Source organism: Pimephales promelas, chromosome 20 (genome assembly GCF_988280905.1).
Source record: "Pimephales promelas chromosome 20, fPimPro1.hap1.1, whole genome shotgun sequence".
NCBI classification, from domain to species: Eukaryota; Metazoa; Chordata; class Actinopteri; order Cypriniformes; family Leuciscidae; genus Pimephales; species Pimephales promelas.
The window spans coordinates 22,471,274-22,486,997 of NC_142788.1; the positions used below are offsets into that span (position 1 = coordinate 22,471,274).

The 15,724-nt window shown below is 39.1% G+C and overlaps 1 protein-coding gene across 1 annotated transcript in view; it reads right to left on the reverse strand.

Annotated features, from left to right (window-relative positions):
• The window catches only part of LOC120463709 (zinc finger protein castor homolog 1), an 80,805-nt gene extending 65,691 nt beyond the window's left edge, over positions 1–15,114 (reverse strand). The window contains exon 1 of the mRNA XM_039652999.2: positions 14,724–15,114. Coding sequence (XP_039508933.2) covers positions 14,724–14,772 — 49 coding nt within the window. The 5' untranslated portion in view covers positions 14,773–15,114. The remainder of the gene's footprint in view (positions 1–14,723) is intronic.
• Positions 15,115–15,724: the final 610 nt, after the last annotated feature.

The following is a 15,724-nucleotide window of genomic DNA, read 5'->3' on the forward strand; positions in this document are numbered from 1 at the left end:
ATCGCTCCACGCTGCCCACGCTGAGCCTATTTAAACAGCTCCGCTGCACCTCTACTGTGCTCCTCCTCTAACTGGGGTCACTCGTACCAGCAGAACAGCAAGTGGGAGCAGTGCCCTGATCATGGACCACCAGTCCACTTTAGCGGAGCTAAATAACCTGCCTGTCTGTCACTGGCTTCACTGAGTATTATATATCCATGCAGAGTTTACATGCAATATGCATCTTTATGTAAATAACATATTAACATTTTAAAAGATATAAATAAAGAAATAGAATTTATATATTAAATATTATACATTTAATTAGTGAATTAAAATGTTTATTTTTTTTAAAATCATCATTGTTCCTAAAAAAAAAAGGGAGCCGAAAAACTACCAAAGATACCAAAGTTATTAATTTGTATTATATTATTGTAAGATTGTGGGACATGGCGTGTGGAGAGATAATTGTTATTCCAAAGAAAGATTATAAAATATGATTACATTCAAATCATGCAGTGACACCACACGCTGCAAAATAAAAGCACAAAGGCACATTCATTACGCGCACAAAACTGCATAAAGACAGAAACATAAACAATGGACTGAAGAACTGTCCTCTCATTGTTCATCTGACTGCACATACATAGAAAAACTGTGTTTTCCCTTTATCCAATTATTTAATGAGAAAGGGAATTTGCCCCAATTCCCTCATTCTACAATGTAAGACATGCTATGTCACACAAAACAAACACACAAGGAAAAAAATAACAAGTTTAAACCAGAGGCTTTCCCTTTAAATTTCCCAGACACTCATTGTTCGTGAGAGTTTCGGATGATTTTAGCCGTGATTTAATGGAGCTTGTTAAAGAGTGATGATGTCAGCACAATAGAGGAGCCTCTAAATCCACCACATTCACCCAAAACGCCTCGATGAGATAATCACGGGTGACGTCTGCGAAAACACTTATTATATTCGCCCATCGCCTGGCTGAAGCTGCTAAAACTCATCAGCGTTATTCCCTATTTCTCTCTGGGAGCGATGAGAGGGGGGGGGAAGACGATCTGGACTTTGAGAGAAAACTTTTTTTTTAAAGGGACAGGACTCCCTTTTCCATGGCACACGGCTTCAATGTATTTGCCTTTTATAAACAGCTTGTTTTTCCAAATGCTAATGCAGGAATGCTAAATCTAAGGCACTTGTCCCTATTCTTGTGCACATGGGCTTTACCAAAGTCCCATAAAAGGCTTGGAGCTGACAACTCAGCAGTAGAGATAAGAAAAGGATCAACCTGAGCCTTTCTCATAGCTTAATTTATTTTAAATCCCGGCTCTATTCACGCAGCGCAGGCTAGCAGGCATTGTCCACCTACACCTAAAGAAACTCACCGCCACTTTAGTGTGGCACCTCTACGAAACCAGTCAGGTATTTATATGTATACGTCGATAATCTCACTACATTCAGGGGCTACGGCCTGAGTTGTGAGTCTGCTGGGTCGAGGGCAGCGGCTCCCTGTAGTGGAAGTTAATAATGAGCAGCTCTCCAGCAGTACGTGATGTGGAGGTGAGGTCCTAATCCACCGGCTCGTCCCCCACGGGGGAAGGCCTCCACCCGGCCCCTGTTTATCATCGGCAGAGGGATGGGAGGCGCAAGGCTCAAGTCAGACAGGATATCTTCTCCGATGCGCCAGCACTTTAACCCGGCGTGTTATTAAAACTCTAATCTGTTAAACATGTCAATGTTAGCACTTTTAGCGTGATTAATAAAGCGAGACATAAAGCCAGACTTTAGAGTGCAGCACAGGCGTTTCTATTGCCTTGGGTTGTTTTGTTTTTATTTCTTTTGTTTGTTTTTTCTTTTTGGCTCATAAATGGTTTGAATTATCAACTCTCGCACATACGTAATTCTCCAAACATTTTCTTTTGGTATGCATCCCACGTCAATCAGCTTTTTGAATCTGAAACGAAACAGAAAATGCATTTCCCTGAAAGATAAATGTCCGATGCCAACTTAGACGTATATCTTCACAGAGCAAACTCGAAAAAAAAGCTTTCCAAGACGCTAGTATCAAATTTGGCTTTATAGAAACTGAAACGGTGTATGTGCTCACAGAGAAAATAGGGTGATGCACAGCAACCGTACTGAGGCGGAGGGGGAGACTTAAAGGATGTGATTTATCTGAGCTTGATTGCGTGTTAATCGAGGTTACGTGTATTAAGTGGAATCTAATTGGAACAGACACTGGCAGCCTGACAGATCGACATGATGCAGATGGATTGAGAGAGAGAGAGAGAGAGGGAGTGAGTGAGTGAGTGAGAGAAAGAGAGAGAGAGCAAAAGAGGGACAGCGGTGAAGCAAACATGAAGCTACTAAGAGGTGTTTTCCGAAAAGAAATACAGGAATTCGTACTTAACCTGTTGGAGTTACACTGAAAGAGACGAAAACTTAAAAAATATAAATGCGACATGAAAATACAATGTACTTTCTTAATCCAGTTATTGTAACTTGCAAACGACTTGCTTGACTGATGACATCACTAAGGCCAAGTATATATTTTTCACCTAATCACTTCTTAATGGTCAAAATCTACTTTTTTTCCCTTATAGACTGTCTTGTTTCGTTCGAAAATGCATCACATTACAGGGGTAAAATGGCTGTTAACATATTTAAAGGGACAGTTCACCCAAAAATGTCATTAATGTCGTTCTTCTAAACCTGTATGACTTGCATTCTTCTTTGAAGACATATATTTCTGAAAAATTTCTCAGTATTTTTCTGTTAACATAATGAAAGTCAATGGGGACCATTGTTGTTTTGGACCCCATTGACCTTTGTAGTATGAGCAAACACCTTTTTCCAAAAAAATATCTTCTTTTGTGTTCCACAGAAGGAATGTCTGAAAAGATACCACTAACAATAAGAAATATTACTTATCAGTCATTTGTTTTTCTGAGAGCCTGACAATATATGTGGCCCCTAGAAGACACAACTACACCACTCCGGCTCTGGCATGCGCACTCCACGGCCTCAGTTGGCTGCTACAAACATTCATTTATGCTTTATTGGAAACAAGGGGAAAAAATATCCTCCCCTTCAAAAAAAGACCCAGCTGCTCCAGTACATCTCACCTCTAGGAGCCAACTGCCCATGTGGACTCACCAGCTTTTTCTATCGCAGAAGACAACTGGTTTGAAGGCCCTTGCTTTAAATCTGAGGCATTCACCCTATGACTGAGTGCCCTTTGCAACATTAGTCAGAAAAAAAGGCACAAGAGCCACACCTGTTGTGCCAAACAACTGCTCCCTGAAAGGCTACACAAACACGTAACAAATTATACCAACAGAAAAGTGGGGGGAAATATCTGTAGTCACATGCCAAATGCTGAACGGGAGGAGGTGGCTTTAAGATTTCTCACACAAGCCTGTTAACAGACATCGATTCCATCGGGTCTTGGACCCAGAAATGTCATTTGTAGTCATCTTTTATCACAACTGTGTTCAATAACACAATAACAGGCCTGCGTTATTAACAGCGGCACATAACCGTCGTGGATGACTGTCCATTCGCGTCCCTTCATTTTGCACTCGTTCTCGCATGATAATTACACGACTGATGATGTGAATGATATCATTTTGTGCCGTAATCCCAGATTTTCACATTCAGTCAATCCAAAATCTAAAAAACGATGAATTGCTTGATTTTAGAATATGATTATGGTGTATATAGTACAAGAATATAATACACTCTAAAAAATGCTGGGTTGTTTTAACCCAATTTTGGGTCAAATATGGACAAACCTGAAATGTTGGGTTAAAAATGTAATGTAAAAATTAAACCCAACGGCTGGGTTAGTCCATATTTGACCCAAAGTTGGGTTAAAACAACCCAGCATTTTTTAGAGTGTACTTCAGTCTTGCTACTTAAAAATGAATTCAATTCACTACTTGCAGTTTCTTTGTAATTAGGCCATTTGTGAAATTTAAAGGACATTGGTGAGTGAAAATTGTTTCTACTACACCAAATCTAGATTTTTAAGAGATTGCTGGGCTTTCCCCCTTGCAGGTTCGGGTCAAAAATAAGTTATTTAGTGATATCTAAACAATTCGACATTTTATCCAAAGTGACTACATTTTAAACCTTTTATACATCAGTTCTTGCCTTCCCTGCGAATCAAACTCTTGACTTTGGTGTTGCAAGCTTTACAGGACCAAAAACTACAGATATAGTACGGCATTGTTTAGAAAAGGCTACAAAGAATAGGCCATCACCCGTCAACACAAAACGCTCAAATCGCTCTCGACACAGTCCCGTCACAGTGCCGAGACAAGGGACTGAGCTACTCCTCTCCTCCTTTGATTTGATGCATGCTGACTGTTACACTAATGGCATTAATAAGGACAAAATGACTATTTTGAAACACTGACTTTTCATCTTCCTAATCTGTCCCTGCCCCCAGCCCTCCATTACGGGACCTGCGGATGGGTAGCCTTCCCATTGCTTGGTATTCCATGCAAATTGATTGCAACATTTTGAGAGGCCAAGAAGACTATGATCATTGAAATTTGACCCTCAGCTATTTTTAAGTGTTTGATTGAGATAGCAACTCTTCCAGTTCAGCCCAGATTGTCCAGATAAGGTTTCTCTTACTCGGGATATTCTTCCTACGCATGGCAGGGGCCAGCACAAACCGTGCACATGGCTTGCAAAATCAGGTATTGCGACGGAAATATGCACAAATTTAGAACACAAATAAAGAAATATGGATGCATATGCATTGTGACGTGCAAGGGGAGGGCTGGTTGTGCATCGCTAAGCTTTGAGCACTAACATTGAGAGAAATGACACAGTATGATCAAGGACATGAATTGCTCATTGATTTTTAGCGCCAGCTTAACTATCCATTCCAATTGATTTTAGCCTGGCCGGGTTATGGCACTTTTAATGCATCTTCTGTATGGCAGCTCACCACTGACAGAGAACTAATTTCGAAGCGCATTGAGGGAGGAGAAAAAAAAAATGTTGATATGTAAAACAACTTGCCAAAACATGCGAGTTGTTTTCTTTTCTTCAACCTTTTCTCTCGCTTCAGCCCTTTTCTCGCCCATGCAGTTCCTGGTTGGGAAATATGCACATCATAAAAAGTGTACTTCAGTCTCTAATTATTGGGATATGTCAGTATTTTCACCTCAGAAAACCTTTGCTGATTACAAAATACAGGCAAAGTGATATAAGTCTGCTGAAATGTTAATTACAGCACATTGTGAGCCGCTGAGAAAGCGCAGAATATTCTAGGTGCACAGGAACCAAATAAAACCTTTACTGCCTCAACATGCACACCACATACAGTATACATTTCAGGCTGAAAATATACAGTGCCTGCTTACCAGAAGTGAATCAAGTTTCCACCAAGCACGAACATGTGGCCAAAACTTGCATGAAACTGCTAAATATTCTACATTTAATTTTTTTTTTTTTAAATCTTTTCTGCAAATTTATTATTATTTTACAGGAAATTAATTCTTGATTCTTAATGTGTCTCTTCTCTATTAGTGGTATTATATCATTTGCATCAATTATTAATTAAGCCTGGGTTTAGTGAAATAAGAGATAATGTGAGACATGCGATCCAATAGATGGGCTAAATGTCATCTGTCACAGCGAAACACGTTAAAATAGAGGCTCACTTTCCTACGCGGGCTCGGCTTTCACCCCAGGGAGGGGAGATTTCTTTTACTTCTGCAAAATACTGCTTTCAAATATCATAAAGTCTATTACTGCACACTCATTTTAGCCCTATCGGTTCAAGTACCTATTTAGTTTGAAGGACATTTTGTTCTGTTTTCAAATCGTCAGATCGAAACCCAAAATTTCAGAACTGACATGTTCCCTTCTCTCACCCCACCTGAGACATCATATCTTTTCAATTCCCACACTAAGCCAGTGGCCTCATGAGACAGATTTAATGCAGATTTCAGCACAAATGGGACGTGGCCAGTGCCTTTCAAGCGTGGTAAGTGAAAGTAGCCACCAGCGCTGCGTCTATAAGAGTGTCAGAGTGTGTGGATCAGGATGAAAGACAGGCTCCCTGTTAAAGCTGCAGGAGCTTTCAGCCATACGCTTGTTTCTCTCGACCTCATTGATGCAGCGGCCGACGAGAGCAAACTGCACATTGATTCATTTCTACAGGATGACAGGCTGTATGCGGGGAACAGGCTTTAAATGTGCTGGATATGATGTCAGTGAATACAGAAGTTAGATAAAACTGACAAAACCTTTATTTGGAAATAGCGGGGGACATCCTCAATTGATGTCAATTGTTCATAAAAAATAAAAATAAAAAAACACACACGCAAAGGCCTACATTTATCTGATTATCTGAAATTCAATTATCTCAACTGATGACTATATATATATATATATATATATATATATATAACAATCTATTGTATTGTATAATAATTTCCATTTTAATGTGTGTGCAGAACAGCACTGAAAATATAATCTTAAAATATCTGCAATGCCTGAACATATCTAAGACATTATAAGGATAATTGAAATATTTCAATATATTTAATAACAGTATACAGTCTGTTCTTTAATAGGCACACACCTTTTCTGAAAACAAAAAAAAAAAACAAACAAAACAAACATGAACAGCCTCCAGCATTATTGACGACGTGATAACTCTCATTTGAAAAAGCGACTTCGCACTTGTGCATGTGCTTTGTATGAAAGCATAATTGAACTATTTCACTTTTCCTGTCGATTCACTCTATTTGATACAGCTAGCACAAACCGTCTGCCAGTTCCAACAGCAATGAGACACGTCATGGAAAACTTTATGATCTCATGTTCCTGTTAATCACGGTTTGAAAAAAGCGAAGTCCTCCACTCGTATTTACCTAAACCAGCTCACTTTGTGTAGCATTATTTTATGGGTTTGTTGTTCTAGCGAGAGGTATTATAACTTTGCATTCTTTCCCAAGGTCAGCTGCTGGCGTGACACACACGATATTTGCTTATGGGGCTTTTCAGGTCAGTTCTATTATATTTACATCAAATAATTTTTGATAAGGGATGTAAAAGACCTATAAAACTGTACCATAAATGGGAGAGGTGTAGGTGAGAAAAAGAAGGTACAAAAGATCAACAGGTTTTTTTTCTTCTTTTTTTTTTTTTTGTAATCTTTGACACGTTGACAATTTTTTTACTGAACCTTGTAGATCAATGCACCTAAACTAGGCCAACAAAGTGGGCACCAGCTCTTGTTTCTGCCCAAAGTACCTGTCTCTTATCTCTACAGCTATAATCACTTAACAAAGACTTGGGCATTTGCACAAATTAAAACATCAATAATGCACGAGTGCTTTTCAGTTTCTGCCACACACACCCCACTGCTGGGGCAGCAACACTCTCTCGAAATGTGCCATAAGTTCGCCCCAAAGACCTCAAATCCAGGACCAACCCACACCCCCTTGACTCGGGAGGGGGGTTTTTTTTTTAAGAATGAGGGAAAGTGGCGCTTCAGTGTAAACAGCCAACACCCTTGAGTGGCGTACTTCCATAAACAACATCACCACGGCATGGCCACCGTTTGTCATTAGCGGTCTCAATGCGAACACAGACACAGCTTTAATTCAGGCCTGGTATTCTGCCCTATCTTTATATCTAAATCGGCAAAGGCGAGTCTCTTATTTACAGGGATGAGAGTAACCAAACCATCACAGTGAGATAAAATATTGCATGTTAAATATGCATAAAAGGGGTCAAAACAAGTCCACTGTGGGAGAAAAGGAAGAGAGGAAGGGCGGAGGAAAAAACACTCAAACTTAAAGGGTCCGAAGACGGAGCCAGGAGGTGTTCCGTACGAGACGGTCCGTTAGGACATGAATCTTGCTCGCTGTCTTCACATACTATCCACATACCTCCCGGCATGTATAGTCTGTACCTCAAATAGGAGATAACCATTCAAATACTGCAGGATTTGTAATGTGTGCGCTTAAGCCAAATGTACATGTTTGTGAACATTAAACACATTGGCAAATTCCTTCTATGGGCAAAAAGATGTCAAAGACTCAGAGATTCACACACACACACAGGCTTTTAAGCTAATCTATTACAATTAAGTTGCTCTATTTTTCCCCAACTATAATATTTTATCTTTTTTTTTTTCTAAACAGATTATTTCATGTTCAGAGCTAGTTTATCATTATTCCATAGTTTTTTTTTCTCTCTTCCCGTTACCCTTGCAAACAATCCCCTTGTTAGCAAACTGTTAAGACAGGCGCTTGGTACACAAATTGCGCTCGACCAAGCGAATTTGTTTTGCAAGGATGACCTGTTTAATCATCTCATTTTCTTTTGCGGACGTTTATTCATCTGGTTTCCACGGTTACGGAGAACATTAAGGGGCTATAGTAATAAGGCTGGAGAGTCAAACAGGTAATAAAAAAATTAACGCCATTTTCCAGCAGCCGAGGACGGTCTCTGAAATGAATCAGGGGAGAGGGGAGCGCACACGCAGGTGAAAAGGGGCCTCCAATATTTCCAAACAATTAAGGGCCGGGGCGGGTTATTTCACTCTGTAGAGAAGCTCAGATGGGCGTCCAATGGACACGACCCTTTCAGAATAATCAGTGTTCTGCTGCTTTAAAGTCATAATGTTCCCTTATTTATCATGATACTCTGATTACTTATCAAGACAATCAAAGCCATCTGAATTACCATTATTAAAATTTCTTCCCTCCTCTTTGAGATAAGATTACTGTTGGTTGCAGAAATATAGTTATGTTGTAAAACTATAGATAAAATATATGCTTTTATATAATATATATAATTCTAAAATACATTTTTGGGAATTATTCATGGCCCAAGTCTTCCATATCACTGCAGAATGATGATCTCTCTCTCTCGCTCTCTCGACTTTGACAAATGTTGCCCCTTTGTACCAACCAATGAGTCTAACTATAAGCCAAATATAGAAAATTCCGGCACAATAGGCAGGACAGGTGTTGGAACCCCTCTGAAAGGGTCTGAGCTCAGTAAGTGAGACTAACAAAATCCAAATATGGTATGCAAGGATAGCAGAGTACATGCAAAATAAACAAGCCATTAGCATTTTCTATCTCTCCCCTACCTTGCCTTATGCTTTCAGACAATCCACACATACCAAGGATCTACACCACAGATTGCATAATGTATGGTATAAAGGAGAAAAAAAAGTTTCAGAAAACTCTGGGCAGACTTGAACAGGTATTTTCATTCTATTTCTGCTGGTTGTGCAAGCTGTAACATGGCATTTGTCATAGTCTGCGCAGTGCTGGAAAATATCTAAATCATGCTGGAACACTATTTAATGAAGGCTGTCTTCAACAACCCAATATGTCATTTCATTCATTGTGTGTATGAATAGATTCATAGGACATAAAATTGCATAAATGATAGCACACAAGCCTGGTATCAGGTGACTTGTTTGCCACATAGCTTGTACAGCGTTTGACTCATTTCGTAAGTTGGTTGGTCCAAAAATATACATTGGCTGCAAAAACAGTTTGGGCCCTTTTGACACTTAAAATTTGTGAATGTGAAATACATTGAAAAACAAAACCAAGTGGAATCTGCAAACAAATAATACTAGAGCATTTCTCACAACTACTTTTTAAGGTTTCCAAGCAGAGTGGTGTAGATCATCCCTTTAATTATGGACATAAAAATTGTCCAAAAACTTTGTCTTATTATTACATTATTGTTTCATCATTTGAAACTTTATTAACATTTTGCTTGAAAAAATGTGTGTGTATATATATATATTATTTTATTTTTAAGACATTCAGACAAGTTGAACTGTGTATAAAATTTCCAAATACATCGTGGGGCCACTGTATATATATAAATGTAATTGAATAATTTTGCATAAAAACAAAACAAATAATAAATAAAGTAAAAATGAAAGCAAAGATTTTCATTAGCTCTACGTCTAACTAGAATGCAAGTTGAAGTCATTTAAGGATGCCAAATCCACACCTGTTATCCAGTGTGGAAAAGCAGGAAGCCGCTTTCTCACATAGAATAAGGGTATGACCTAAAAAGACACCTTAACACCCTCCCTTTGGTCTTAACAAAAGTCTGGGGCCGGAGCAGAACAGCCTTGAGTCCCGAAATCCCTCTTGTAAAGACAGAAACCCCCAAAAGAGGACACAGAAGAGTCTGAAAAAGCTCTAAGCTCTAGCCATGAGACCGCCAACTGCTCTGTTAACAGCCTCTTAACAGGTGTTGGTCCAAGAACCATGTAATCCTATCAAGTTACGGAGTTAAAAAAAAAAAGAATTCAGTCAAACAGCAAACTCCTGAGCCCCCTTTTGCTCTCTCTTGTTCTCTCTCTCCGCTCGGTTTAAGTGTGTAGGCTGTGACAGAGCGCAACAGCTGGGCTTCAGATTTATCATGTACAGACTGTAATTATTGCTGCTGCTGCCTGCTACTGACCCAAGTGAATAGAATGTCACAGGCAAAAGCACACACAACCAGAGGATTCACGGCAGGGGAGGCTTCGAACGCAAGCACCCCTGTTTGCAGTCAATTACCAGAGAGGACAGGATATCAGCTCAGTGGCTCTCCAATGCAAACAATCTCTGAGGAAAAAAGGCAACAGCGAAGACGTTCATTTCCCTCGCTTATCATTCAGACAATAAAAAAAAAATAAAAAAAATAGCAGTATTGTCTTTCATTGGGGGGGAACCCAACAGCAAATAAGTGAACGACGAGGGGGGGCTTGCTAATTTCGCACGATAAACTTCAAGAGATGAATGTTACGAGATTTCACACAGGACCACCAGAAAACGCTCTAATCTTATCGTCGGCCCCACCCCATGTGACCTCTCTGTTTGGGTCTGAGATAAGGTGCTACACAGACAAGCCATCCATCAGCTCAGGCCGATCGGCCCCTTCACTGCGACGATGTTCTCCGCTCCTGCAAGACGAAGCCAGTAACGTTCGCTCAGCCGTCACAGGGCGGCTCGCGGTACAACAACCCTGCCTTAAACCTGCCTACAGGGTTGTTCGCACCTTAAAGACCCCTGCCACATTTAAAAGGATTAGTCGCCACATTTTGTACCGGCTTAATCTTCCTTTCAGACGGCATAATAAGGGAGCGCCGATAAGCGGAGCATGCAAATTTCATTCGAGGCCATTGGAGCTCAAGCTTTCAGACAAACAGACTAAAGTCTTCCACACTGTGCTAATTGCTTCTTCATATTCTTCTTTTCCCCTCTTATATGCCGTATCAGCTGCCGCAGATTATTTGTCTCCCCCACTCTGCATGAAATTAGAATTTCATGTGGAAGATCATAAATGTGAAGCCATTTCTGCGAGGCCGCATGCACATGGAGGAGGAAGATCTTTCCACAACTTTTTGTAACCAGATGCGGCAAAACGCAAAAGCCCAATGTTTTGTCTGCACAACGGATCATGAAATTCTCAATCGTGTGACACATTTGTTGCAAACGGTGAGGTAGATGGTATGAGATACTGCAGCAACACTGTGAGAGGCTTTTTTTGCGAGATGCAAAACTTAAACCACAAGACCTGAGAGGCATCGATACCTTCCCCCCCCCCCCCCTCTCTTTGTACAGTTCACTTTTGTTTTACTGAAAATGACACCACGACTCACCTGAACTCTATGTTTATAACTGGATTTGCTTACAGCCAGGGAAATTACATTTTGGGAAATTATATCATTACTCAAATAATATTTCCAGCTCATTCACAAAGAAGTAATACTGAGATATATTTGCTGCTTATATTATTATGGAAAACTGTATCTAGTGTTTTTTTTATGATTTAAATAACTATAATCTATTTATTTTATTAATTATAATTTTTTTATAAATGTATATAATTATTCAAATAAAAACAGCATATTTTTGGATATTTGTGATCAATTTACAGTATCTATTAGAGCATTACTGTGTATAAGTGACAGAAAGGTTTTGAAGTTTTAATTAGGGTCTGGTGTCTGCATGAACGCACAGGAGGAGAGGAGAAGAGAGACCTCATCCGCATTACGTTCACATGCCTGGAGATTGATCCGTTCCTGTATTGGACTCCGTTATCGTTTGCCCGACTGTGAGCTGGGGGACTGTTGGGGTATTAGGATGACAAAGTTCCTTTTGACGGTGGGGGGGCCGACGACTGATCGGCAAACTCAAGCTAGACTCTTTCTGTCATCCAAGACAAACAAATAAGAAATGAAACAAATGAATGCAAGTACTTTTACTACAGCTGATCAATCTGAATTGTACTGATTATTATAAATTATATTTATATAACAAACTGTAGTATTCATTCTAATTTTGGTAATTAACTTGATATAATCTGCATTTTCTGTAAACTGCACGATATATGAATACAAAATTTTAATAAATACAGCTACATGTAAATAATGACATAAATTAAATTGTATGCCATATTTAAATTTTTTTTTTTTTTTTTTGGGGGGGGGGGGGTACAATTTAATTTGTCATTCTTTACATACAAATAAAGACAGCCTACAAATTACGTTTCAAATTAGTTATGTTATACAAAACAAATTTCAGCTGTCCTTCTAAAAAGAGCTCACCTTTCTAATATGCGATCTGTGCGTGTCATCAATTATAGATTAGAATTTAAAGATTATGCATGAGTTGACATGGCAACACTGATCACCCCTTCACTAAAGAGCGCTCTAGCCTTTCTCTCAGCGTTCGGGTGTTGCCGGGGGGTCCCTCAGGAAAAATGAGCATAAAAGGGGTTAAATGTGATGCCTAGCATCCTCTCCCCCCTTTAATATCTCCCCTTCCAAATGTACTTCAAAACTCTGTTAATCTGCGGCACACAACATTCCCATTAGCATAGCCCAGCCCCCTCATAAAAATTCCAGCTAGTTTAATTAAAAAATGTAAATTTACTGTCATCCGAAGAGCAGCAGAATTAGGACAGCAACAGCCTTTTTTATTGCTTAAGACATCAAATTGATTCGGTTGTTGCTAAATTGTGATAAAGGTTATTGAGGGCTGCAGACCTTGGGTTGATTTTTCCTCCTCATTTGATCCTATTTTGCAGATGAGTGGTAAAGGTGCTCAAAGTGGACAGAGGCTAAAACTGCTTTCGCTCACACAGGAGAAACAAAAAGCTACCGGAGTAATAAAATAACTCCAGTCATCTGAAGAGAGGGCACACAGCGAAATGACAGCGATTTTTAAAATCCCGGGTGTGTCTCATTTAGAAAAAGAAGAAAACAGAAAGCAAAATTGTGATTCTGTTTCTGAAAAAGGGAAAAGTTTCTGATAAATATCACTTTTGAAAGTTCTTTAAAAGAAGTCACAATTACATTTATTTTCAATTAATTTCCTTTATCTTTTAGAACAAACAGTGTTCATTAGTGTCAAAAAAAAAAAAAAAAAACTTGCCTGAGGGTGACATGACATGAAGATATCACATCAAAAAGCTAAAATTATCGATTTAATTTTTCAGCAATGAAAAACCTACTTTTTTTTAAATTCACTGATGTGTGTGTGTGTGTGTGTGTGTATTTCTTAAGCTAAAAAACAAAACAAAAACAAATAGATTGCGGTTATTGGCTAGTTAAACATCCAACAACATTCAAAACTAAAAAAAAAGAAGATTATTAGATTTATGAGTAAAAAAGTATTTTTATTAATAAATCTTTTTTTATTAAATGATAAAATATCGATTTTGAAAATAAACAGATCCAATATACAATCAAATAAGTGTCAAAGTGACGTCTAAAACTTCACCTAAACAGCATGAAGTAAAACACATCAAAAGCCAAACAAACAAGTGTGTGAATAAACTATAATTCTGGCCTAAATTAAAACTATATATATATAAACAAAAACAAATAAAAAGAATTTCCAGGAACTCTATTTAAGACTCAACTGAAATAGAAATTCAACAAACTCAAACCACACAACACAAACTTACTATGCTAGAACAATAATATTTTATATATTAGGAACATGGAATTTCTGATTTTATAATAATATCTAAAATATCTCCAGATTATTTGGAGAGAAATTAGGAAACAGGATGGGACAGTATGACTGATCTCAATTCCATAATAATATCCATAAACGGAGGAATGAAGAAAAAGGAGAGGGATCTCACGAGCCCTTACAAGTGTCAAAACAACGTTACTACAGCATTTTGTTTATTCAGTCCCCTTGGCAACAACCCCCTAGGCCATGCCAGTCACTTCACTGATATTTTTACATGCCTATGTATGTTTGTGCCACATCGGTGCGTCCATAAAGTAATATCGGCGTCAACAAAAAAAAAAAAATCCCCTGTACTCACACAAACAGGACTGCTTTAATAAACACAGATATACGAGTTTCAAACATCGCTGAAGGTAAAAGTGATATGCTGTGTCTAAATAACAGAGCAAATAAACTTGACCACTTCCAGGTTTAAAATGAAAGTATACTCTACTTAAATTCTTCCCCTCCTGAGAGGCATGTGTAAAGTGAGAAAAGAAAACACAGGACTCAGGACGGAGTGATCGTATTAAACACTGCCATCTTCTCGGGGCTTGTCACACAGTTATAAATAAAGGTACAGTAAACTCACAGCGACGATCCTCGGCATTTAAAACAAGATCAACTTCCCTGTTCAAGGCATGTTTTACATGAAAACACTCACCTATGGAGACACACACACACACAGAGTTATAGAAAAGAGGGTCACTTACCATATTCAGGGTAGTCGAAGTTAAATCCTGTCAAGCATGTAACTTTCATAATATTACTGAACTCTGTTTGAAAATCATCAGATGTAAGCTGGTCTGTGAGAAAAGCAAAACTAAAACAAGTTGACAATAAATGCCTTTTTTGCTCTCAATCATGTACTAAACTCCTTGACATGTAATCTGTCAATAGTTTGTAGCAGAGATAATGCCGGCTGCCACGAGTGAGGTTGATTGGCAGGTTGGCTTGGCCCCTCCCTCTTGTGGTTTGACGGGGGGTAGGTGAGAGAATACAGAGCCGGCCCCTTCCTCGCCTGCTCCTCCTGCCTCTCTCTCTCTCTCTCTCTCTCTCTCTCTCTCTGTCTCTGTCTACGGTTCTGCTCCTGTACACACGCGCACACACCAAGCAGTTGCCGATGTCTGAATAGGCAGATAGGAAATTACAGCAGTGGAGGAACCTGAGCGCACTTTTTTCCTCCCCTTAGTGGGCTGGCCTTCCCATCTTTGGGCTCTTCTAGCCTTTCAAGTCTCTCGGGGAGGAGCCTTCCACGATTCCATGAAAATGAGGAGGGAGGGAAAACTCAAAGGCTCAGAGAAAATATCAAGCTCATTAGATACATCAGTCGGACACTTTTGCATGATTCTGATGATAACAGCACGGCCGTTTTAAAATCGACAAAGTGTTGGGTTGTTGTTAATCGCACATTGTGGGAAAGACCCTGTACATTTGACTATCAAAGTTCATTTTATGAGAGTTTGTTTTCCCGAAAACAGGAGGTTTGAGGAATATTACCAAAAAAAAAAAAAGAAAAGAAAGAAAAGCATACCAGGGTGGTAACATTTATTGTATAGCATTTTTTTTTAAGTTGTCTCATAAAGACATCAGTATTGAACAGTGCTCACATGTTGAAGTAACCTTATCCTCGGAACAGTTGGTTGTGTATTATGAGGAAGGGGGGAAAAAAAAAAACTACATGTCCCATCCCCCGTTCCCCTTTCCTCCCCTC